Below are 25,237 nucleotides of genomic sequence, written 5' to 3'. Positions count from 1 at the left end.
AAGCGGTTGAATCACCTGTTTATTTCTGTAGCTGCCTTCCTTGGGAGCCTGGGAGCAATTGGGCTTTCTAGCACCATCTGGCTTTAGCTGGTTTTATTACCAGAGGCTTCTCTGTAGCAGCAAGTTGAAAGTCTTTCTTTGGGATGTAGTGGAAAAGACAGAGTTTTAGAGAAGACCTCGGGTTGTTCTTTGACAACTTACTTAACATAAAGGAACTAAATCCATTCTTGATTTTATTTTTATTTAAAGTGGTCTGTGTGCGCCCTTTGGGGGCTCCCAGCATGTATATACTGGGTGATAGAACATATTCTGGGTTGGAGGGAGCAAGCTGTAGTGGGAGGCACTGCTCCCTCTGTGTCTCTCCTCACCTCCGGAGAGGCTTTTTCCCTCTGCTGTGGGGCTACTTTTGGATCTCAGCCTCCACTCAGGTTACTGGGAAGTTGCAGGGCCAAAGAATTGGATTTTGGTTTTATCATCAGAGCTGAATACATGTTTGGAAAATCATGAATGTGGATATGACTTAGACACATCAGGACTGTCCAGGAGGATGGGCCTTGGAGTCCTGTAATTCAGTCTCCTTCCCATAAGAGCACACCTGCTTTTGCATCTCTTGTGCTGGGCCCAAGATGTTCTTGTCCTGTGCTGGACACTGGCTGTACCTGCTCTCAGAGGATTCCTGTCCGAGACTGGCAGTGTTTTGTGCCATGCGGCTCAACCTGTGCCCCGCAGTTGGCTCTGATGGGCCTCAGGAAAGTTTTGTGTGCTATCTTATTTATTTATTTTCTTGTGAGGAAGAGCAAATCTCTTCCACTGGGAAAATAACTAAAAAGACCTGGTGCTGTGTGTGCCTTTGTCTCAGTTTTCTCTTGTACCAAGATACTGAAATGAGTTACTTTCTCAGCACATATCATGACTTGGGCAGGAGACTGTCCTGTATGCTGCTTCATACGTCTGGCATCACATTCGTTTTAGTGTCTCGTTTCTTCCCCAGAATAGAAAGCACACAACCTCCTTCAAGCTTTGCTTGAAGCAAAATGCTTTTTGCCTTTCCCCCCTGCCCAAATGAGGATGTTCGATTTGGTAGACATGGCTGAGATCTGCAGATATTGCAACAAGTGAGAGAGCTCTTTATTGGTGGTTTTCTCAAGTTTTTAGAAGCTGGATCATTCCTGGAGTCACACATTTGTGATATTATGCCAGTTACTTAGTCATGTCCTGCCCTAGGGTGTTTAGCCAGGCTTGATGAAATGAGTCTGAGGAGAAGGACAGCGCTTAAGAAGACAAAAACAAACTACTTGAATTATGCTGGTGATATTTGCTGGGAAATAGAGTTTCATGATTGTGTATTTGCAGTCACTGCTGTTTATTGCAAACAAAGGAGGTCAAAAGAGCTCTTTCTCTCTTGCATGCACAATACATTATCTTTTGCAAAGCCATTTTTGTTTCATGTTTTTTTTTTTTTTGTTTTTTTTTTTTTCAATCTTACGTACAAACAGTAGTAAGGAAAAGAGAGTCAAGATGTAGTGATTTTTCTTCATCAAATAACTGAAGGAAAAACTAGTGAGGAATCAAGACAGTGTAAGAATGAAAAAACCCATGACTGTTTCAGATGTGAAATTCTGTTTGAGTAGCATGTGGGAGTGTATTAAAAGATACTTTAATCTCTAGGAAAAAGTCAGAACTAGTTGTGTATCTTCTCTCCTACTAGATAGTTGTGGGTCTGATCCAGTATTGTGTGAACAGTGCTCTGGCCCTGGGCTTTTTATGGCTGAAGCCATAAAAAAGGAAATGTAATGTTTTCCAATACTTGGAAAGATGCCACCTGAAAATTTTCTGGGAGAACAAGTAAAGAAATCAAGCAGTGAGTATTTGTGTCAAGGCTCTGACACAAAGGAAACATGCCTCAGAAGAAGGCTCACCAAAGCTAGATCAGCTTTGCAGTTCAAGGCTGCTGGTTATTTTCTATCTGTGTGTGCCATCATGCCCAATCTGTCCGATTTCTGTGTGGCTTTAGGCATTTTTATTCTGCCAGGCTGCATATGTTCGTGGTCCTCTCCAAAGGAATGCTTGAGGTCGTGCCAAATCTGGCCCCTCTCCGCTCTGAAGACCACGAGCGTAGGAAGGTCTTTGCAAACCCAGATTCAGACCTGAAACAATTGGGTTTTTCTTTCTCTGGCGTCATCGAGGCACTTGCGATCTGAAGAGTCGCTGCTGGTGCGTTGTGTGCCCAGGCACTGCCTGGTGCCGGGGCAGCCATGTGCACCACCTGCCTCTCCAGGCATGGTGGTACAACTGCTGGTGACTTCTGGATGATTTGCACGAGAGGAAAAAGCTGTTTCATTGCTGCATTGCTTTTCCAGTACTAATACAAACTAGTGTGCTATTGAATAAATACTGGTATTGATCTTTGTTCCTCAGCGCATACCAATATGTGTGTATGGAGAGATTGTTATTGAACTTCCAGTAATTCTTTTTTTTGAAAACTGTGCAAGTAAAGTCTCTAAAGACACACTTTTCCAGCCATGCCTGGTATTTGCTGATTATTTTTTTATGCCTGCTACTGTGACCTCTTAGAGTGAGCCACCTCTGTGGCACAGAGCGTTGTGGTGCCTTGCACACGCATGCGGGCAGGCAGGGTTAGCTCCACTGAGAGCTATGAAAAATCACCCTAGAACTGAAAGTGTCTGACTTCCTACTGAAAAGTTTAGGGTTCTATTTTTTATTTGTATTCTGGATTTAGATAGGGACATAGGATAACTTTCTTTTTCTCTTTTTTCTTTTGCACTAAAGGTCATTGAAGTGTACTTTGTCTGACAACCGTGCATGCTGTGTGTAGAGTCAGAAGTATGTCAAAAGGCTTCAGAGCTTCGACATCACAGTATCATCTTTAAATTCAGTCAGTAAGAAAGTGCTTTTGGGAAAGTAACTCCAGAGTTTGTTTAGTGGCTGTTATGAGACTCTTTTACTATTGTTATGCTGCATAGTATAATCTTGAAATGCTGTGACTGTGGATTTATAGACGTGGTACCTAATTTTTTTTTTATGCAATAGATTCCACTAATTGTCATTTTCCCTTCCTGACTACAAAATTATTCCCTATTCTTGTAAGTTTGGAACATGATGCTTCAGGGAAGACTTCTATCTGTGAAGTGTGCCATAAAACATTTACTAATGTAAACATAAGTATTAAATGCACGCTTTGGCAGAGGATGGGATCAATATAATTTAACAACTTGCTTTTGTGCTCTTCTGAACTCCGGTGCTGAAAAATACCTGCATTATCATAAATACTTCTGACTAAACTATGCTTATGAAAATAAATGAACCAAATTAAGCTTCAGGTACAATTCTTCTAAGCTGGCTTCCAAAGGAATCAAAACTTGTGTGTTTGTGCTACCAATCCGCTTCTGTATATTGCAGAGAGCTTTTCTATTGCCGCGGGAGCTTTTAAATTGGTTGCATATTCACAGCCAGACCAGGCAAAGGTATGAGTCAAACACTGGTGTCTGACAGCATCGGTCCTGAAGTTGTTTCTGTAGTTTTCCAGCATCCACGGCAGTCGGGTGTGTTGGCTCTCTTGGCTGGTGGGTTGTTGCGTTGAGCTGCCGGTCTGAACGTGTGCAGCTCGCTGGGGTGGCTGACCCGGGCTGGGGCTGAGCTTGTCCTGCGGTCAGGGGTTTGTTTCAGATGACAGTCAACCACAAAGCATGAATCCTTTGAAATAATTTTAGAGTTTATTACTGAATTTTCCTCATCTCTTCCTCCCTGCTGTCCCCAAATTGTGGCCATTCAGTAATTCCTAGACCAAGGATCTCTCAATGACTCTTTTCTTCGTGTGTGTGAAATAGCATGTGTTCATGGGGAGAGATGGATAAGTGGATGTGACACTCGTAATTGCTCTGACTATTATGTCCCTTAGATCTGTCTGAACCTAATAACTTTACTACAAGAGCCCCTCACAAAAATAAATCCTGTTCTGCTCATTCTGTTTTTACAACTCAGTAGTTCACTTCTTGTTAGAACTTGCTGAATAAGTAATGTACATTTAGAAATGCCTGTATATCCTGTAATATTTAAATTGTAATTCATACTTTTGATATCTTAATTCTAAACTATAAAGTGTAACATTACTGAAAAGTATTTACTGGAAGTAAGGTAGGTGCTTTAAGAAACAAATTTTTCGGGGCAATGTGGGGAGTTTTAGAGTTTTAATGATCAGAAATAGTTTATGAGAATCTAGTGTTCCGAATCTATAAACGCTAAAGTCTACCAAACAGCATTAGGTCTTTTAAGATGCTTGGATAATTGAAAATAGTTTGCTTTTCCATTTACTTCATAGCGTAGACACAATTGATTTAATATTGATAATCTCTTTTGCAAGAAGACGTGCAACTGAATCAGCAGCATGCAAGCTAAAATAAGCAATCGATGAATGGAACATGATTAGGAAGTGGCAATATGAATAGCAGTCTGAACACTTGCTTTCTTTTAGGCTTGTTCATAATCTTTACAAAAGCCAAATGAAGATCAATTCATTTCCTGGTGAAGCTTTATTTTTGTGAGGAGAACATGAATGAAGCTCATTTGAAATCAATAGCTTCAGTTTGTGGAATTACTTGTCACCAGTTCAGAAGGATATGCAAGGTTTTTGCTTTCCTACTGAGATTTAAAAACAAAAAGCAGTACAGATACGTAAATAGCAGCTGAGAAGCAGTGCATATGACTGGATTAAGGAAATTTGAGCAAGCTTGAACCTGCCTGTGTGTGTATGCACCACTGTGTGTGTGTAGATAACAGATAGTAACATGATTTGTAACGAATCGTATTTCAGCCGCGGCGCTTTGCAGCCCAGTCATGAGTAAATCATTCAATCCAATGGGTGAACCCCTGATACCTAAGAATTTACCTCTCAGGTTTTAAGCCGCATTGATACAAAGTACATATTGGTATTCTGTGGCAAAGCAGAGTGTGTGCTGGGCGGGGAGGGGAGCCCTGAATAGCTACTGGCTGCAGGCAGAAAAGCAAAGCCAATTCTTGGGACATGTATTAAAGTGTTAAGTTTCACTGGGCAGGCGGGAGAAGATTTTGTGTTATGTCTTGTGGGAAGCAGGTGAAAGTCAGGTGGCATTCATAAGGTGAGGAGAGGGAAGAAGACTCCTGAATTTTCTTACTGTGTGCTTTGCAGGTGTACGTCCAAACCGCCGGTGTGTACAGGTACATGGCAAGTACGTATCGGGAAGCTGTAGACCTTGTGTCGCTCTATGTATTTGTATATGAGTTTGCTCTTCATGTTTTGTGTCTGCTCAAGTGAAGTATATCATGAACACTACTGACTAAAAATTCATCTAATAAGGCAGTCTGTATTTACAACCTAAAGTCTCAGGATGCATCTGTCTCCTTTGGGGACTGTTGGTGGGGTCAGGGTGAGAAAGGAGCTGACATCATGTGTGTCAGGCTTTAGATACTCCTGTTAGTGTCTCTGTTGTGGCAGAAAACAAATCTATAGCCTTATATCATGTTCTCTGGGTTTAAGGAATAGTAAAAGACTTTCTGAAGTACAGTGTCTATGCTAGGTAGCTGTGGATCTGTTGTCGTTTAGATCTGCAGATAAAGTTGGGCATTGAATAGGCGTAGCAAAAAAGGTCTGATACCCAGCTAATGGGACATCTCCAGCTCATCACTAAAATTACAGTGCAGGGGATTTTTTTTCTTAACCCTGTAGCAATTCAGCTCTCATTTGACTGGCTGTATTGGGTTGGATCCGGCCCTACATGCCTAGTAGCTATGTAGGTGGTGTTACTGTTTTGCTCTGAGGTAAACTGTGTGGTCCTTCTCCTTGCATGTTCCAGCTCCGTGTTGGTTAGCTTTGTCTCCCAGTTTTGTCTCTCTTGTATTTTGTTTTGGCAGAGGTGGAGAATGGAAGCTGTAAGAGTAGAAAAGCTGCACAGGAGCAAATTTAACCATAGAATAACAGTGGTGGTGTGGATCTTCATCTGTGGAATAAAGGGAAATTTCTGGCATATTGGAGTGAATGCTTGGACTTTTGCATTTATTGCACTGGAAAAAAAATGCTGCATGAAAAACTAGAGTACAGACAGTGTGGCCAGTCACTGCTTTTGAACTCTATCGCTACCTACCTATGTGGTCTTCAAGTTTATTAACCTCTCTGTGCTTAATGTCCCCTACCATTAAGGGGGCACCAATATTTATAGCCAGCTAATTGCATTCAGTTAACCTAGTGCCTGAAATTGGAATACGAGTAGAAATGCAGATCAAAATCAGTCCCATCCTCTGTTTTTTGACTTTTAATATTGTTTGGGACTTTTTTTTTTTTTTTTTTTTTTTTCAAATGAAGCAGTAAGTATCTCTTACCAAATGGTGTGTTATCCTGACCTCGGTGAGCAGCCTGTGCTGTGTGGATACGTGGGTGGGTTGTGGTGGTGCCAGCTCCAAGACGCTGGGGTTGTAGAGCTCTTCTTGTGTGACTTCCGTGCAGAAATTTGCCAGACAGAGGTGAGCAGCACCCCTCTGCTGAGGCTGATTTAATTCTGACAGAGGTTAAGTAAACTTAAACAGTGATTTCTGTACATAACAGAAAAGGTTTAAAAACCTCTTCATCTTCCCAGTTCATAAACCCGTCAGCAGAGTGGATCTGTTATTACAGAAAAAGAAGAGCTATCTCTAAAACTCCGTTTTGCCTTTTAAGTTCATCATTTTTATACTAGCTGTTCCAGCAATGGCATCATTCCACCCTCTGTTCCAGGCAGCACAAACGTTGGCCACTTTTCTTATTCATTGCCCTAAGTATGTACTGGGGATGTCAAAATCTTGAGTTCCCATGAGATCTATTCTAGCAAGATGCTCCTATGGTAAGGCTATATACAAAGGATTTAATTTTAAATTTGGCAGGTAAGGCTTACAGCAATGACAGTTTTATACCAACCTACCTGAGTAGAGCTGTGAACCTGTTGGTAAAGCTTCCTGCTGTGATTGCCACCCTGAAATCACTGGCCTGGGAGGCTCTGATGGGAGGGTAAGGGCTCACTTCGCTGGATGTGCCCATCTGAACGTTCAGTCTAGGTCTGCCTGTGATCAGCGGAGAAGAAAAGGCATTTCCACGTACCCAAAAATAGCTGCATCAGTCTGTTATACCAGACAGCGATATACTTTATACCTTGGATAGAAGGGTGGAATAAATTGTCCTTTGGCAATGTCAGTGTCACTTCATTGACCTCAATGGGAGCTTTGACTTCTACCTTAGACTACATGTCTCTTAATTAGCCACATCCAGTATTGTGTCTACATGATCAGCTACATGCCTAGTAGACGCCTCTAATACAGGATGTCAAAACATACACTGTTAATTTATGATTTTACATTACTGCCTTTCATCCTGTGCTCTCTGAACACTTAAAAGCTTGTAATTGTTGAGGATTTGGTTGCCCCTGTGTAGCAGAGTCAGCGTTCCTCTGCTTGACAGCGCTGGCTGGCGCGGTGCCAGTCCTTCCTCCATGAAAACACAGGGTCTGCTCAGCAGTTTGGCGATGAAGTCGAGAGCAGACCTTGCATTGCAGCCTGATAGCTCGGGCTCTGCACCGCATAGGAGGTCAGGGTGCTTCTCGCTTTGATGTGATGATGCCCGTCTTCGTAAAATGCTACAGACAGCCATTTTCAAAGCCTGTTCCTTCAGTCCATGCCTATTTTGACATTATTCAGCTTTCGGCTCTGTTTGGAGGGGACTGTTTTAAAACAGACAGACAAAAAAATGCTCCTAAATTTTCTCCCTGTCAGATGCACTTTGCCTGGAATGACAGATAGGCCAACAGACGGGCAGAGCCATTGCAGCAGGACCTGTGGGTTTTGTTCCTGGGCTCCACTGACCTCCTGTCACCTGGGGGTTAACCACTTAATTTCTTCATTCCTTCATTTGAAGCAATGGTAATGTTTTCTTTGAACAACATCATGTGGTGCTCAAGTCATCGATGCCTTAGTTAAGGGGAGAGAAGCCTCCTTCTCCTGAAGACTCTTGACAAACCGAGAGTCCCCAGCTCTGCTGTGGTGTCCAGGTGGCTCTGAGGGACACGTTTGCCTCCTTGCAACATGGCCATGCAGGGCCACGCCACTGATCTGTGTTTAGCCCTACCTTGTCATGGTGTGTTTTTAGTCACTGTGAGACTGATGTGGAGCAGAAAAAGAGCCGGGGGGCTCTATGCAAGAAGCAGGTGCAGCGGACATCATTGCTTGCACTATCCTGAAAAGTATGTACTTGGTGATCAGCACCCGTAGGCTGGCTGTGGGATTATAAACCACACTGTGTGTTAACCTGCTCTTGGGACCTTGCTCCAGCAAGAGTTCTGGTGCTTTGTCTCTATAATGGGGTAAAAATGTTGGTACGTGCTCTGAAAGTGCAGTTGTGGGAACCGAAGGGTCAGAGCTTCCTAGGCAGAGAGATGTATTGATATTTTTTTTTATTTGCAAGATAATGTTTGCTCCAGCTTGCCTTTCTAAGAGTTTAGTGAAACAGTAATCTATATGATAGTAATTTGGGGGAGAATTCCAGTTAACGTGCAGAAATTCTAACCAAGTTGTCTCTTAAGCACCCTTAGCTTTAATGCTGCAGTTCCATATATCATTGTAGGAAAGGCATTTAAAAATTTATGAGCTTATTAAGTTGAACTCTCTGTCTGCTGCTGAACCACATTTTATAGGAAAATCTACAAAATCCTGTAAAAGCTGTGCCAACGTAGTTGAGCACTTTCATGATGCTAACAGTGTTTTTAAGGACAGTAAGTAACAAGAATCATTTATTCTACTAATCAAAAGAATATTTGCCTATTTAAATATTCAAACCCTCAAGCCTTACACAAGAATGAAATGTCAGGGAGGGATAAGCTTCTGATAAGCACGTTAGCTGGATTTATTTTATGTGGTGGCCAGCAAAGAAATGATTAATAACTATACGTCAGGAGCCACTTGGGGGAACTACTGGGTGCTCAGAGTTAAAAATAAAAAATGTGCATGTGAGGGTGGAAATCTAACCACTCTAGTATGTACAAGAGGAGAAAATCTTTGAAAACTCATCATCAGGATCTTCTTTAATGAAGTGTTGTCTCCACCATCAGAACCACCAAATTCTTCGTGTACCCTATCTTCTTCCATAGGATCCTTCCATGTAGGATTGGGGTTCCCCTGTCCGTTTGTGACACCTTAGAACTGGCACAGATTTTCATGCTATTTCTGTCTGCCCAGTTCAGGAGTGCTTACTGTGGCTTATCACACAAAAAAGGTGGAGAGGGGTCCAGTAGGGCCTCTATTAGTAGCCACAGGGGTAGCTTCATAGGATGTGGGAGCAACATGGAGCCATAAATACTTGGGATATTCTGCAGATCATGGATGTTCAACCTTTTCCATGGTGGTTTCTGCTGTTTGCATTTCAAAAGTACATGTAGAAGGGAAGTCACTTTTATGCAGTGTGGAAGAATTGTGTCTTGAATGGCCCTGAAGGGCATTTCTGCAAAGATGAGTGATGATGTAGCGTCAAAGCTAATGAGGATGTAGCTGTTAAATAGATACACTGGTCATCAATCAGCCTGAGCACCTGTCAAAGCTAGCACAGAGGGCTTCTGCTCCTGAGACCCTCTGCCATGTGGCAGCAGAAGCAGTGGGTCCAATACTGCATGTGGCCATCAATGTGTTCCCTAACTTAAGAGCATATAACACAGCGTTGTGTGCTTCCAAAAATTATCTCATATGATGCTGCGTAATTCTTACCCATGCCAGACATTAGTCAGACCAGTTAAATTGTTCCAATGGCTGCAAAAAAGCATCCTACTGTTATTTTGTTGACCTTTTCTCCTGTGTGTATTTTTCATACTAGATATCCATCCAAAGCAGAGTAGAGGCTGGCCATCCTCCTTATAGCATGGATACTATACATTGTGTCCTTCACATGCTGGGTTACAGGGATGGAGAATCTTAGCAGCTGCGTGCTGGAGGAAGGACACAAAACAATGGGTAGGCCAGGGAGGACTGAGCGTCAGCAGGGAGAAGGTAAGAAAATCTTACTCTACGTGATATTGAGGTTTTTACAGTAGACTTCTACGTTCCTGGTCTGCCAGTAATTCACTTCTGGGCAGTTGTGTGCATCATTCTTCATCGCCTCTTCAGCTGTCAAGTAGTGACGGCTCCTGCAGTGGTGGAAGTGGGAAACTTAAAGCATGCACCACGTTTAAGCCTCCAAATAGGGTGTGTTACTTTCTCATAACAGCAGTTACTTTGCGCTCATGTTCAAAATGAGTAGGAATTGGTCTTATCCGGTGCTGTTCTATAGGGTGGGACTTTGTGTTTTGGGGATTTTCAGCATGCCAGTGCCCTTTCCTGCTGTGCATAGCATATAGAAAGTTTTACTAGCTCGTCTTGGTTATTGAATGTAAGGAGTTGGTAAAATTCTCCTGTGCTTTGTGGAGCTCTAAACAGAGATGCTTTCCAGGCAGTGATGTGTGTGTGTGGACAAGGTACCCGAGTGCTCTGCTGGGTGTCTCGGAGGGGGTGGTATGGGGCAGGGATGTGTGCTGCCTTACGAGGTGAACAAATTGCAGTGTAGCTCTGAACTCTTCCTCTGCCTGCCTGCTGTGCCCGCCAGGACAAGTTCTGCTCTTACTGTGACAGAGGCTCAGAAGGTATTTTCCTCTGCTGTTTGCCATGATGGTACCCGAGCCTGGCACACAGTGGCTGATTTGCCTTTGCTGCCTTTCTGCACTTGCATATATTTATCTTGAAAACAGCGTCATCAGTCCTGGAGCAGTCGAACGAAGGGAGTGCTGATGCTGTTGCCCTTAGCGAGCTGCCCGAGCTAAGTCCTGCTCTGTGTCCGTGGCCAGGAGGGAAGCGTGGGGTCTGCTTCTGCAGCTGGCAGTGGTTGCTGAGGAGCCCCTCGGGACCTCTCCTTTCGCTGCTGACTGAGGAAGGCTTCACCACCAAGGTGAGCGGCTGACCTGCCTTGCTGATGGTCTGTGCTGGAGCCACAATGCCCAATTTGCTCCTACCAGAGCACTGCGTGCCTGCCAGACAGGTTTGCAGGTTTGCATGGATTGGGGACCTCAGCTACAGCTTATTTGGGAAGGGCTTTGAACCAAGGGCAGGCAAGTGATTGGGGTCAGGGGGGAGGTGTATCCTTCCTCTTATTATATTGTAAGACCTCACACAGATACAGCTGCGCTGCCTTTGGCTTTCCTTTGATCTTTGTTGTTCTTCAGTTACTGGTTAGAAGTGTGTTTAAAAATAAAAATGCAACTTGAGGGAAGATGGTTGTTCTCTCCTCAGGCTCTGATGTGGCTTCTGCTCTCTGGCTTAGGCACTGTGGTCTTGCCCAGGACCCCTGCGTGCTGCTTCTTCCCTTGAGCTGTAGGGCATGTTTGAATGCTTCCTTTATGAGAAGGTTTTGGTTTTCATTGGCATTTCTTGAACTGTTTGGCTTCACTTGCCATTGCGTTGGCATCCTAGACAGTGGGGAACAGAGTCGAGTGCAGGGGTGGAAGTGGTCTTTGCAGAAGGGTTTGTGCAGGTGGGCTGTGGTGGAGATCAGCTTTAGGGCATTCATTTGCAGACCAAAGGGCGAATGGCCAAATCTGCCAGCAGAACCTCTGTTTATGCTCTAAACTGTGCCTCAGGTAGCATTCAGGTGGCACCAGCCTGGAGGAAAACAGCTTGTGGCAAACTGTTGTGACTGTGTGGCTCCAAACAATGCAAAAATACGTCTCAAAACAGATGGTGAGGCTGTTTTACCCGAGTGTTTCAAGGCACAGTGGGTGTGAGGTTAGATTTTTCTCTACCTTGCTTAAAACTGTGATTTAAAAACATCATCAGTGTTCTGAGTCTGCAGCAGCAGATACTTTTCCTTCAGCAGTGTTTTTCTGATACTTCTTTACCACCCAATATTCTTCCCAGTTCGTGCCTCTCTGGATCTTGACAGACCATCTCTGCATGTTGTTGCACTGCATCCCTCAGTTGGAGAGATGGCTTCAGGCTGGATAATAGGCATTAGGAACGATTTACTAGAGGTATATCATTAGGAAAATCAGGTTACTGGTGGATCATTTTCAGATAGACTGTTGAAGCCTGTTTTTTATCTCGATTCAAGTATTACTTTTAAACTATTGGACATATTTGAAAATCAGGACACATCTGAGCAAAGGCTTTTCAAATTTATTGAGTTCTGCCTCCTCACTGGAAATGAGGACAGCTGTACTTTCTGCTTAATGGTATTTAATCTCCACTTAAAACTTTAGTAGGCATATTTATGTTGGAATTGGGGGGAAGGAAGCAGTACAAAAGGCACAAATTATGAAAATGGTGACAGTCTTGAAGATTTGAGGTTCTGTGCAAAATAGTTGTGTGTGCTGTTAGGAGCGGAGGGCATGAGTGAGGCATATCGCAGAAGGTGGAAGATAACTTCTAGAGCCAGTGATGAATATAATATTTGCAGCATCTGGGATTAGTGATTACTGGATCTCTTGGTACTAGCAGTATTTCTGCTTTGTAATCTGGGGGGAAAAGCAAGCTGCAGGTCTATCTGTCCAGCTCCTCTCTGAACAAGTGTCTGAATGCTGTGGCTCATTCCAAAGAATGGGATAATGGTCCTGTTGTCTGTGGTTATGGACTTTGAAAGAATATAATGCATTATTGTCTCTTTCATTAAATTATTTCTTTTTGTGAAAGGTGCTACCTGACAGCACCTGTCATCCACAGGAGAAGATGCACCATATACAGTTTATCAAGTCACACCATCGGCATAGAAGTCCACGGTCAGCTCTGTGCATGGTTTGATCTGGAACTGAAGGATCATAAAGTGGGTGCCTGTTTTGTCCTGAACAGTCCATGTTCCAGGTTGTTCATTAGCTGCACTGATTAGTGCTGATAAATGGCTTATGTTGGGATAGGGAAGGTGTAGAAAGCGTCTGAGTTTGGCTCTCAGTTGCCTGATACTGGACAGTGTGATGCTAGGTGGTTGATGGAAATAGCTTTGCACCCCAGAAGACAGTTGATATGTATTAATTGAGTAATAGAGTGGCTCATGTTAAATCACTGAGCAGGAAGAACTGTTTTTTAAATGTAACTTGCCATTTTGTGGCCTCTTTGTGCTCCAGGAGTGTTTGCTGTGATTCCAGGTTATTTTTCTGCTGTGGGATCACGAAGCAGTAAATGATATGATATCCCTTTTCTGTTACTGAGACAGCCAATAAACATCCTAATCTCACTTGCTGCACTGAAGAGTAGATTTACAGCTGTGTGGTGAGCATAAAACAAATGATTGGAGGATTCAAAGGCAGACTCCTGCAGCAGACAAACATACGTCGTAGCAAAACTTGATGATTTTTTTTTTTGTGTTTTGAAATTGGCTGACTTGATTAATAGGGCATGATGTATGCCAAGCTGTTCAGCATAAACTCAGCCATATTTCCCCTTCCCCCACCTCCTCTCCTCATCCTTCATTTGTTTCTGAATGGCTTCTTACATAAAGCAGTAACCACAAGGAATTCACAGTAAAAAATGTCCTCTGTAAATATATTTTATTTCATGTGTTTCCTTGCACCTTCTTCAGGTTGCAGACTGGGTCTTCATGTAGAATAAAGATCTTGGACCCGAGAAAGGTGTTGGTGTCCACAGTCCGGTAGTGCCGTGGCCTCCGCAGCCCTCCTCCTCCCTGGCTCCCTCGTGGGGTGGGTGAGGGGGACACTGGAAACTGATCCATGGATGTTTCTGAAGTGAAAAAAGATGTGTCTGAGCCTTGGACCAAGGATGGAGTAAACCCCCTTTCTCCCCTGTTTAAGGACAAGCGACACTTCTCAGTGAGAGCTCAGTGAGGTCCTTAAATTAAATTCAGTGCCATACATTAGGAGGTTTTTCCCAGCCTCTCAAAACTTAGAGAGTTTTGTGAGTATGATTTAATGGGACATAGACAAGCATGATTTATTGGGACATAAAATGCATCTTATTCTGATAACCCATTGATCTAAATGTGAGACAAAACTACAAGAGATCCGTTTCTTTTTGCTACTGATTCACGATATTTTGATATAAATCCTGCAAGCAGGTGCCAGCTTACATTTAACTGAAGAGAGCAGGATTTAGTGGGGAAAATGTCATTGTGTAACCTGCACTAATTAGTTTACAGGTGTTGGCAAGTAAGCAGTGTTCTGTGCTGTTTCTCATCTAGCAAAGAGAGGATTGTGAGGGATCGACTGCAGGCTGCTTAAATTTTCTCCAATCCGAAGTGTTTTCAGATGTAGAAGGCCAGGCATTGCCCTTTTGTAAACTGGCACAGTGCCTCTGCTGTGCAGCTCTGCCTTGGGCCCACATGCAGATGTTCACTTGGCTGATGTGCACCTGATACCTGGAGGGGGAAAGTTTCTGAAACAGCTTTTTGGTAATGATGGAAAAATGAAAGTGGACAAATTTATGTTGAAAATGAGGTGCTGGTCTTTAACCCTGTGGGTAGCTAATCACTGAGAGCAACAGGAACGTATTGTGGTGGTCTCTCCATTGTATTTCTTTTAAATTTAAAAGTTGTCAAATGTGTGGAGTGTTCCCTTGGCAATCCAACTTACTGGACTGCGACTTGCTTGTGGGCAGACCAGATACGGTGCGAGCTGAGCTGTTAGAAATAAAGCCTGAGATTCTCCTAGAAGATGTGAGGAGCTGCTAAGGTTTTCCAGCCTACGTAAGAAATAGATTTGCTTTGGTGTTAATTCAGGTTCTAGAAAAACTTGGCAAAATCTCAGAATAACAGGTTTATTCCTAGAGCTTCTTGTCTCCCGTGTGCTGCTTAGCCTCGATCTCCTCAGAGAAACTTCTCGAATATCCCATTTATCTAATTAATTGCTAATCCTCAAACAGACCAGCCTGTGGTCTGGGCTGAGGACTACAGCTGTACCAGAATCCAATCCTGGCCCTGAGCATTCCCTTTTGGATAATTAGTGAGACTCGAATCTTGAATTTAGAAGTATTTTGACCTGGGATTTGAATTTTGAAGGTACTGTCTGGCAGGCAGCCAAAAGCTTTCTCTCCTGAGGGTTGTATCTGCGGGATGAGGGGCAAGATGCATCTCAGATGTGGTTTGATAGCCCGTGCATTGCTTGGGACTTGTCTTGAGCCCTTTGTCATTGCTCCTGCTGGGACCCGGGCTTGCTGCTGGCTTTTCTGTGCCGTTTCTCTGGGTTGTGCTTGAAACACTGAAGACAGCAGAAATTTTACATCACGCGTTTTCCCACCTTATGCAGAAAATGCAGCCCCTTAGGGCTGAAGGCCGGTGTGCTTCGGGGTGCAGGAGGGTGGAGATGGAGCACAGGGCTCTGTAGGTTGGAGCGATGGGCAGCCCGGGAGCCTCGCCTGCCCGCTGCCGGCAGGAGCCAGCTGGGTCCCGCCCTGCTGACCCGGAATCATCCCTGCTAAACTGCTGCCTCAAATGTTTCTAGGAGTAAAACAGTCAGACCTCTGTGTCTCCACCTGTAAATGATCTGAGCGATAAGGGTGAACCAAAGATTCCAGATCAGTCCCTTTTCTATTTAAAATGCTTAGAAGAAAACAACCCAAACCACCAAACAGCCAAAACCCCACCACTTCCCACTTCACGTGCTCATCATTCCTCATGTTTCTAACAGGATCTGCACTGGCCCTTCTAATTATGTTTGAGCTCAAGCATTTTTTTTTTTTTCTTTTTTTCCCCTTTGCTCCCTCCCTGACCCCAGGAGAGCCCCAAGCGCTGGGTGTTTTCCTGCACGCGTTCATGCATAATTGTTGACATGTCAACTTGTCAATAACGAACTGCTGTGGTGGAGCCCGGAGGGCTGAAGTCTGATAGCACGTGGCTGCGGGCAGAGAGCATTGCTCAACCCAGCTGTTTTTTTGCACCAGAGAAAAAGAGCCCGTGTGAGGAAGACTGACAAACTTGATCTTAATTTGGTTTTAAATTGCTGTCTTCTCTGCTCCTGTGGTTGCAACCAAAGCCACCAGAGAGCACGGTGTTTATGCAAAGCCTGTGCCTTCCCACCGCCTGCCTTTGGAGAATTGCAGCTTTGTGTGTAGGGACAATGTGGGTATTGGACGTGCTCACTCCTTCCCCTGATTTATCTCTTCTCCCTATATCTTTGTTCGCCTGTCCTCAGCAATCGAGGAAAGAGAACTGTGATAAGAGTAGTGCAGGGCGAGTGGGAATGAGCAGGAGATATGAACCTCAAAGGGCTCGGTTTGGATTTTCTTCCAAACCTCTTTGATCACAAACTGAGCTCTTTATCCCCCTGAAGCATGCCCCGGGGGAAGGCTGCCCAGAGGTGTGCAATGATTAAAAGGAAATACTCTTGCTCCTGTGACCACCTTCTCTTCAGCTTAGCAGATATCGACATATAGCAAAAGCAGGTTTTTAATCTCAAAGTCAGTTTAGTTTGACTTTAGTGGCAGCATCTCAGGGTCACTTTACCCATCATGACCGTTCATTCATTTTAAAAAGAGATATTCCCGTTGGAAGATCATTTTCAGCTTTTGTAGAGAGCTTGGCTTGCTTTAGGGTATGCAATAGTTAACTCAAGAAATACAACCTTGTTTTTATTCAGCATACTTGTTTAACGAAAGAAGATTCATAAAGAACTCTGTTTCTGTGAAAATCTTTGTCTCCCAAGTCTCATTTTGGAGTCCGAAGAAAGCCTGCTGTTGCCTAAGAAACACCCAGTACCACTAAATACAGAGTCATTGTTGGGGAGTCAACGGGCTTGAAGCAACACTGGGATGTCGTTTGTGTGTTTGGTCTTTCTTTGCTTATCTGGGCAGGATTTACTTGGTAAATGCTCATTGTAATTCTGCGACACTGCTAATGTTGCATGTCTAATCTGTCATGAATGCGGAGAGGGAGTGGGAAGGCTCTCTTTCTTCTTGCTTTGCGTGTATTTATTGTAGGGAAAGCTGGAGAGTTTGATTAAATTGTAAAGATTGCCTGTTTGCTTTCTGCAAGTACTTTTTTTGAGATTAGGTTTCTGGTTAGGGTAAAGTGTGGCATTAAAACTACATCTGTATCTCATTGCGAGTTATGTGTGCTCCTTGGAGCGCTGTGGGTTACCTGGAAGACCTCTTCCACTTCCAGCTATCCTGGTCCTGCTCCTTGGGTGTCCTTGGTCTCCAGGTCTGGTGTATCGATGTAATGTGAACCTGTCGCTTGCCGGGGATGGAGCTGGCTGGTAGGTGACCTGGGAGCTTCTTCCGTTTCTGTCCTGCTCTGATATGCAGAAATGTGTCTAAGCAGATACCCAGCTACAAAACCAGCTGAATTAAGCAATTACTCCTGAAACCCAGAGAGATGATCACAAGTTTTCGTTTTTAAGTATCCTGAATGCGAAGTATAAAGGCACCTTTTCATGGCAATGCTCTGCTGGGGTACTTCAGAGACAGGAATGTATTCGGAAGTATCTGCAAAGAGAGCTAAAACATTTATTAAGACCATTTAACCAGGGGTCATTTTGTATTCATTTTGTTCCCAAGCAAATGGGAAGAAAATTCACAAGTGCCGTTTAAGAAGAAAGCTCTTTTCTGAGCACCTATTAATCTTAAACCAGAATAGGATTGTGGAGTTTCACTTTAAATGGTAAAGCCGAAGTAATTGCTTGTCTTCTGGCAGCTGCTTTTTCTTACAGACAGGCATACACAGAGGGGCAAACACAACCTCAGTTAAGTGAACTCTGGATTTGCACCCTGCCCTCGGTGCTCTCTGAGCTGGGAGGATCTTCTCTGTTGCTGCTATCTCTTCCTGGACAGCACTGCTGAAATTAGGCCCAGGCGGCTGTAACACACGACTGTGCTGAGCTGTGAGGTGTCAGCCCTCGCCTGTGCTCTGCTAACCCCGTCTCTCTCTCTGCCCTTTGTGCTACAGGTGCAAAGAGCTGAAATACGGCAAGGACCTGCCCCAGATCTCCATCATCTTCATCTTCGTGAACGAAGCGCTCTCTGTTATCCTGCGATCGGTGCACAGCGCTGTTAATCATACGCCAGCTCACCTCCTGAAGGAGATTATCCTTGTGGATGACAACAGCGATGAAGGTTAGCAGCACTGGGATCTCAGATCTCCAAAACACCAGGAGGATTAATTTCTTAAAATCTCTTGGAGGAGTTGGGCTTCTTTGGGAACGGTGACACTGCTGGGAGGCACGTGGTGGGAGGTGGTGGGTGTGCTGGCTAGCACACTAGTTTTCTCCAGCATCTGTAGCAAAGAAAGAACAGGATCAAAGCAGAGTTAAAATCCAAGATAATTATTGATTGAAAGTGTAGCTGAAATCTAAAGGAAACCAGAAAGCTATCTTACCATTCTCTTCATGGTAGCATTCGGAAGTTCTGGTTTCAGGTGTATCCTTGTTTCTAATAATAAAGATAATAATACTGCTTTGTTTTTTGCCGAGATGCACCTCTAAATATTTACCTAGGAGTTGAGGCACAAGAGCCTGGAGCCTAGTGAGCTATTGTGCTTTGGCCCCTTGCAGTGGTGTTAAACGAGACGTTTTCTCTGTGTGTGCCTCAGTTTCCCTGTCTGTAAAATAATGTCCCAGGCTTTATAAATGGCTGGGACCCTGTAGAGGCCCTCCTTCCTCTTATAATATGTTTTTGATATGAGAAAGGTAAGTGAAGACAAGAAGAAACAAACCCGCTCAAGTCGGGCCACAACAAAACGTGGAGTGGGATGTTAGGTTTCCCACATTACAAGCGTGTATCAGTTGGTTCAACCTGCTCTCAGTGGCTGTTGCAATACCTTCCCTTCTGCCTTCTGATAACACAAAGCTGCTGGAGGTAGTTTCATGTGAAAGCATTTTCAGACTCGAATTCTTCCAAGACTTTTTTCTCCGATATACGGTTGGAAAATGTCATTAGGGTAGTTAAAATCTTCATAAGGAGCAGCAAATAGTTAAGTTACTTTGATTACTGTTTTCGTTATTGTACGGCATGCTTTTAATATTATTTTAAAAAATAATAGATGTGTGCTGTGAACGCTGTGATCAGAAGGGAAGAGCAGGGAGGGTGCAAGACGTGGAGAGCTCATTTCCAGAGGGAGCCTGAGAGGTTGCTTGTCTGTCTGCAGTGAGATGAGATGGTATGCAGCAAGCTATTCAAGCCTGTAAAAATAGGCACTCAAATACCACAGTAATGAGCACCATAGAAAGCTGATGAATTATAATTACCAGTAAAAGAAACAGGAGGGCAGCTCCTCAGCTGATGGAAATCACAGCAGCTCTAGTGCTAAAGCTAGGATGATGTGCACCAGTGAAGCTGTGGGATTTCAGAGCTGGAACTATTTGGCTAGTGAAGAGAAAGTGCAGGTGATCTGTTGCTGCAGTATGTAGCGTTGCCCAGTACTTAGAGGATTCAAAACACCAAAATGAGATGCTGCTTCTCCAAATTTTACCATATCAATGGAGTGAAGAGAGGAACAGTGTTTAAAAGAGAACTCTTTGGTAATAATTATTGGGCTTCTCTACCCATTGCCATGCACAAAGAAATATGTTTCTAAACAGCCCCCACCCATCATTCAGCAGCTCTGGGGCTAATATTGAGTCAAGTACTCTGGAGACACTATTGGAAGCACAGGACAGTGAAATGAATCCTTTCAAAAAGCATCGCCCCCCCGCCCCCCGCCAATAAGCTGAGACTGCAGCTGGCAGTGAGGATGTGGAATGAAATCTCTATCCACCGCTGAGACTGCAAAGCACCGTCTTCCCTGGCGGTTTGCTGCGAGGGCTGGGCCAGTGCTGGTGGGGTCTGGTGGTGGGGCTGGATGGCAGCAGGGTGCTGTCGGGGTGGTGAGGTGGGTGGCCAAAGCTCGTAGCGTGTTGGAGCACTTCCAGCTCGGGGATTTCCTCTTTGTGCCTGTTTTTGCAGGCTGACCAAGCTGCCTGGGTTGTGTCGGAGTGCCTTGTGGCACCCACCTAGCCGGGGAGGCAGATGTAGGTAGGTAACCTTAAATTGAGGGACAAATATCACGTGCAGGGGGTGGGAAAATCCCAGTCTCCTTGCACACCTAGGCAATGTGCGCTCTGCATCCCACCACGAGGATGCATTGATTGCTTTGGGATTGTGAACAGCCAGGGTCCCTAGCGATGGGCCAAGATTGTGCTGAGGGTCGTACAACACCTGAACACCAAGGTGGCTCTGTCCTCGGCAACCTTGCGATGGAAGTATGCAAGGAGAGTGGGTGTAGGGAACGAGAGGATGCTATTAGCCAGTAAGGTTAGTGTCCTGGGCTGAGTGAGTGGTGGAGTTTTTTGGTGGCAGGGGAGGGGGCTATCGGGGCGGCCCCCTGTGAGAAGCTTCTCGAAGCTCCCCCAGCTCCACGTCAGCTCCACTTCTGTTTGGGAAATTGAGCCAATCGGCTGCGCCTCTGCGATAACGTATTTAAGAAGGGACGTGGTGACGGGCAGTCGGACTTGTGAGGAGGAGTTGCTGCAGCTGCATGAACACCAAGGTCAGTGGAGGAACGGAGGAAGAAAGGAGGGGGGAGGTGTGCCGGAGCAGAGACCCTCCTGTATCCTGTGGTGAGACGGCAGGGCGGCCCCCCCCTGCCACCCATGAAGATCTACGGTGGAGCAGACATTGATTTACAGCCTGTCGTTCCTGCTCGGCTGATCAAGGTTCTGTGCCCGAAGAAGGCCGGGGTCTCATGGAAAAAGGTAGCCCCGCTGCTGTAATTCAGTGCTGGGAGGATTGCAGCATGCGGGGGAGTCCCACGCCGGAGCAGCTCGGGAAGGGCTGCAGCTGTGGGAGAGAATCCAGTCGGAGGAAGTTAGTGACCCATGACGGAGCAGTGTGGGGAACGCTGCGGCCCATGGGAGGAATTCAAGTCAGAGAAAGTTTGTGGAGGACTGTCTCCTGTGAGAGGGGGACCACGATGGAGCAGGGGGTAACAAGTTCTGGACACTCCCCTCACCGAAGATGAAGGAAGTGGCAGAGCTGACTGCACCCCCCATTCCCTGCCCCTGCGCCACTGGGGGAGGAGGTAGAGATATCGGGAGCAGAGCTGAGCCCGGGAAGAAGGGAGGGCTGGGGGGAAGGTGTTCTCAAGATGTGGCAATGCTTCTCACTGTCCTACTCTGTTATGTGTTGTTAGTGTCTGTAATAAATGTATGTTCTTTTTTTTCTTCCCCTAACGAGTCTGCCTTTTGCTCATGATCATAAAAGGGGGATTTTCCCCCATCCCAGTCCTATCTTGAACCCCGAGCCTGGCTCTCTGTCCCTTCTCATTGCCGGAGGGGAAGGGAGAGAGAGGTGCTGTCTCACTGCTGGGAGCTGTCATGTTCCTAAAGGCTGTTCGGGTTGTGTTTAGGATAAGGATTAAGCGACTATTTCTGAACATCACTCGGAGATCCCCCCCAAGGTTGGAGGGTTATGAGTGGCTGGGGGTGTGGGATAGCATGGGCAAGTACTTAGGAGAGTTGGCACCCCCGGTGTCCTGGAAATTCACCCCTGAACAAGTGCAGGATCCTGAGAAGCTAGTAAAATGTTTAGGAGAGATATGCTGTCATCCTGGTAACTCAAGAGAGACGCGGATCATGGCAACATGTTGGGGACTGGCCCATGCCTACCGAGCCCTGCTCACCAGTATACAGTTTTTTGGCGCCCAACGTGGGGCAGAGGGTTGCGATTTGATAAGGATATTAATTGGGAGAGGTAATGAGCAAAATACAGACTGAACTCCGTTAGTGGAATGATCTCTGTAATGTCTGTAGTTGTAATTGTGGGGAAGTTTTTTTTCAGGTGTGGTGAAGGGACTATGGGTGGATGTTCTGTATTGTGTCTCAGTATTCTGTCAGTATATGGGTGTGGGGAAGTTCCTTTCAGTCTGGTTTTGCCTACTCTTTGTTCTGATGTTGATGTGTATACTGTTTTCTGTACTGAATGTTGGATCTCTTAATTCTTAAATACGTGATTCGCAGAGGCGAGGGGTGGAATGTCCTGGGCTGAGTGAGTGGTGGAGTTTTTTGGTGGCAGGGGAGGGGGCTATCGGGGCGGCCCCCTGTGAGAAGCTTCTCGAAGCTCCCCCAGCTCCACGTCAGCTCCACTTCTGTTTGGGAAATTGAGCCAATCGGCTGCGCCTCTGCGATAACGTATTTAAGAAGGGACGTGGTGACGGGCAGTCGGACTTGTGAGGAGGAGTTGCTGCAGCTGCATGAACACCAAGGTCAGTGGAGGAACGGAGGAAGAAAGGAGGGGGGAGGTGTGCCGGAGCAGAGACCCTCCTGTATCCTGTGGTGAGACGGCAGGGCGGCCCCCCCCTGCCACCCATGAAGATCTACGGTGGAGCAGACATTGATTTACAGCCTGTCGTTCCTGCTCGGCTGATCAAGGTTCTGTGCCCGAAGAAGGCCGGGGTCTCATGGAAAAAGGTAGCCCCGCTGCTGTAATTCAGTGCTGGGAGGATTGCAGCATGCGGGGGAGTCCCACGCCGGAGCAGCTCGGGAAGGGCTGCAGCTGTGGGAGAGAATCCAGTCGGAGGAAGTTAGTGACCCATGACGGAGCAGTGTGGGGAACGCTGCGGCCCATGGGAGGAATTCAAGTCAGAGAAAGTTTGTGGAGGACTGTCTCCTGTGAGAGGGGGACCACGATGGAGCAGGGGGTAACAAGTTTTGGACACTCCCCTCACCGAAGATGAAGGAAGTGGCAGAGCTGACTGCACCCCCCATTCCCTGCCCCTGCGCCACTGGGGGAGGAGGTAGAGATATCGGGAGCAGAGCTGAGCCCGGGAAGAAGGGAGGGCTGGGGGGAAGGTGTTCTCAAGATGTGGCAATGCTTCTCACTGTCCTACTCTGTTATGTGTTGTTAGTGTCTGTAATAAATGTATGTTCTTTTTTTTCTTCCCCTAACGAGTCTGCCTTTTGCTCATGATCATAAAAGGGGGATTTTCCCCCATCCCAGTCCTATCTTGAACCCCGAGCCTGGCTCTCTGTCCCTTCTCATTGCCGGAGGGGAAGGGAGAGAGAGGTGCTGCATTGTGGTTGGCTGTCAATCAGGCCGAAACCACGACAGTTAGTTAGTAATGTCAGTACTATGCTGTTGAGTCTTTGTAGGCATCATGACAAATGAGATTTTTAAGGAGGGATTCGAAGGAAGATAATGAGGTAACTTGGCAGATGTTTATGGAGAGCTCCTCCCAAGCGTGTAATAATCTAGTTTTCTTATATAAAAGAAATGATACAAACTAGATCATATCTCTGGGACCCATGCGTTCATTCTCTACATCGTCAAGGAGCTTCAATGACAGCAAAGAATTATTAATGGCAATAACATTGTCATATATTTCCCACTAATAGTAGGAAATAATTGTGAGCAGCAATAGCAACATCATATAGTTGATGCTTTGGATATTACAAACAAAGTCGTTGTAATATATAGATTTGGCTTCTACAGGAAAATAATTACAGGAAAATAGTTTCTCATGAGCTCTAAGATTTAGAGATGAATCCTGGAGGATCGCGTGCTGGTGTCGAGCAGAGGATGGGATTGCGTGGGTGCGACTTTGGTGGCTGTGACTGAACAAGAGGAGCAATTTAGCCTCTTTGTGAGCAGCCATGTGTGTTTGAGGGACAGCTTTTATGGGTGTACGGCTTCTCACTGAAGCTCGGGCAAAGCCTTTGGGGGGGCTCAGTTTTAAACACCTGAAAGGAGGTTGACCTTTAGAGAGTAGTGGCTGAAAAGCAGTAGCCGTGTTGTACCCTGGTGCGTTACCAGAAGCAGCTTCTTGGAAAGTTGCTAAAGGCTCATGGAAGTCTGTGGCTCGGGGCTGCACGCTGCGGGGGTTCCTGTGTAGGTTTTGTCAGGGAGCAGTTTACACAGATGTGAAGAGGAAACAGTGCGTGTATTGGTAATTGAAGAACAAAGCATGTTCCCAAACCAAATACTAAAAGACGCCTGGGATTTCCAAGTCAACTTCAAGTTTTAAAATGAGTCCCAGGGATAGAGGTAAGAACTGCGTACCCCGCGCACCCCGACTGTTACCTGCCCTTCAGGTAGACCACTAATTACACAGACACGATCAAAACCTTTTTGTGTTTTGTAGTTTTCAGACTGGAACAAACTGCTTCTGAAGACTCGTTAGACACTTCTTGCTCTTAGCTTTGTTGTCATGTGGTATGTACAGCAACACTGCACGACATAAAAGTATGCAATGAGAGATTAAAAGTTAATGAACACAGTCATTCTCATTCTTTATTTCTGAGCTGCAAATAGATAAAAGATACCAATGTATTGTAACAGGGGAAAAAAATATGCTTCCTTGAAGGAATAAGCCTGGGGACTTGTAGTTTGAACCCCCTTCTCCCTTCAGCTGCACATTATACTTCATAAAGACTTTTTTGGAGTCTGCTTTTGTTTGTGTTTGTTGCAGGGGTGTAATTACAAAGATAGTGTGCAGGTTGTGTTTCTGAGTGATAACATGTTTCCTAGGTTGTTAGAGGGATGCAGCAATGTGCCCCTGAGATGTTACGTTATCTTGCAGCTGCACACTTTGTCTGAGTCTGTTGCTTAATCATCACCTGATTTTTTTTTTTTTTTTTGCTGTCTGTCTTTTAATGTTTTTAATCTGTGATAATATCTCTTTGAAAAGCAAACTGCTCAGTATAAAAGAAAACCTTTGGATAAAAGACTGCTTAAAGGAGCTGGCTACGCTTAGGGAGACATGCTATGGGTTGTAATTTACCTCGGTGTAACATATTAGCTGTGACTTGATATATCGCTTTCTTGTTTTGCAGCTCATTTCAACAGCAACAACAGCGGTTCGTGCATGCTCTCCCGGGAGCTGGCTTGCTTGCGTTTTGTGTGTGTTTGTGTTTAGAGGAAGGTTTTAACAAGATTGCAAGAAGCTGAGTCATATCTCAGCTTTTCCTAGGCGCTGGTCCAACCCAAGTGCCTAATTCTTCCAATTGCTCAAACTAAAGATGGGTTGCTTAATTGCATCTGACCTGGTGCAGACCCACTGGTGTTCAGATCCAAGGCTTTCAGGCCCAGCCAGGGCGTGGAGGAGAGCAGCAAACCTGCTTGGTTTGTGTCTCTGGCTTTTGCTGAACCAAATGAACCAGGGGCTTGCAGCCAACCTGCTTTGTCTGTAATCCTGTATGAGAATTGATTCATGTACCTCTTCCCCTTTTCACAGTTTCCCCTTCAGTATTTCCAGGCAAAAAGCTTCGGAGACTTACCTGTCTCTGAGTCTCTCTGCAAA

General features: G+C 45.2%; 1 protein-coding gene across 1 annotated transcript in view; it reads left to right on the top strand.

Moving 5' to 3' along the window:
* Positions 1–25,237, top strand: part of GALNT17 (polypeptide N-acetylgalactosaminyltransferase 17) — a 223,823-nt gene that overhangs the window by 62,124 nt on the left and 136,462 nt on the right. Inside the window, exon 3 of the mRNA XM_032993700.2 lies at positions 17,915–18,081. Within this exon, the coding sequence (XP_032849591.1) occupies positions 17,915–18,081 (167 nt within the window). The remainder of the gene's footprint in view (positions 1–17,914; positions 18,082–25,237) is intronic.

This window comes from Tyto alba, unplaced genomic scaffold (genome assembly GCF_018691265.1).
Source record: "Tyto alba isolate M040663 unplaced genomic scaffold, T.alba_DEE_v4.0 Super-Scaffold_19, whole genome shotgun sequence".
Classification (NCBI taxonomy): Eukaryota; Metazoa; Chordata; class Aves; order Strigiformes; family Tytonidae; genus Tyto; species Tyto alba.
Note: the sequence above shows the minus strand (reverse complement) of the source record. Positions and strands in the feature narration are given on the sequence as shown.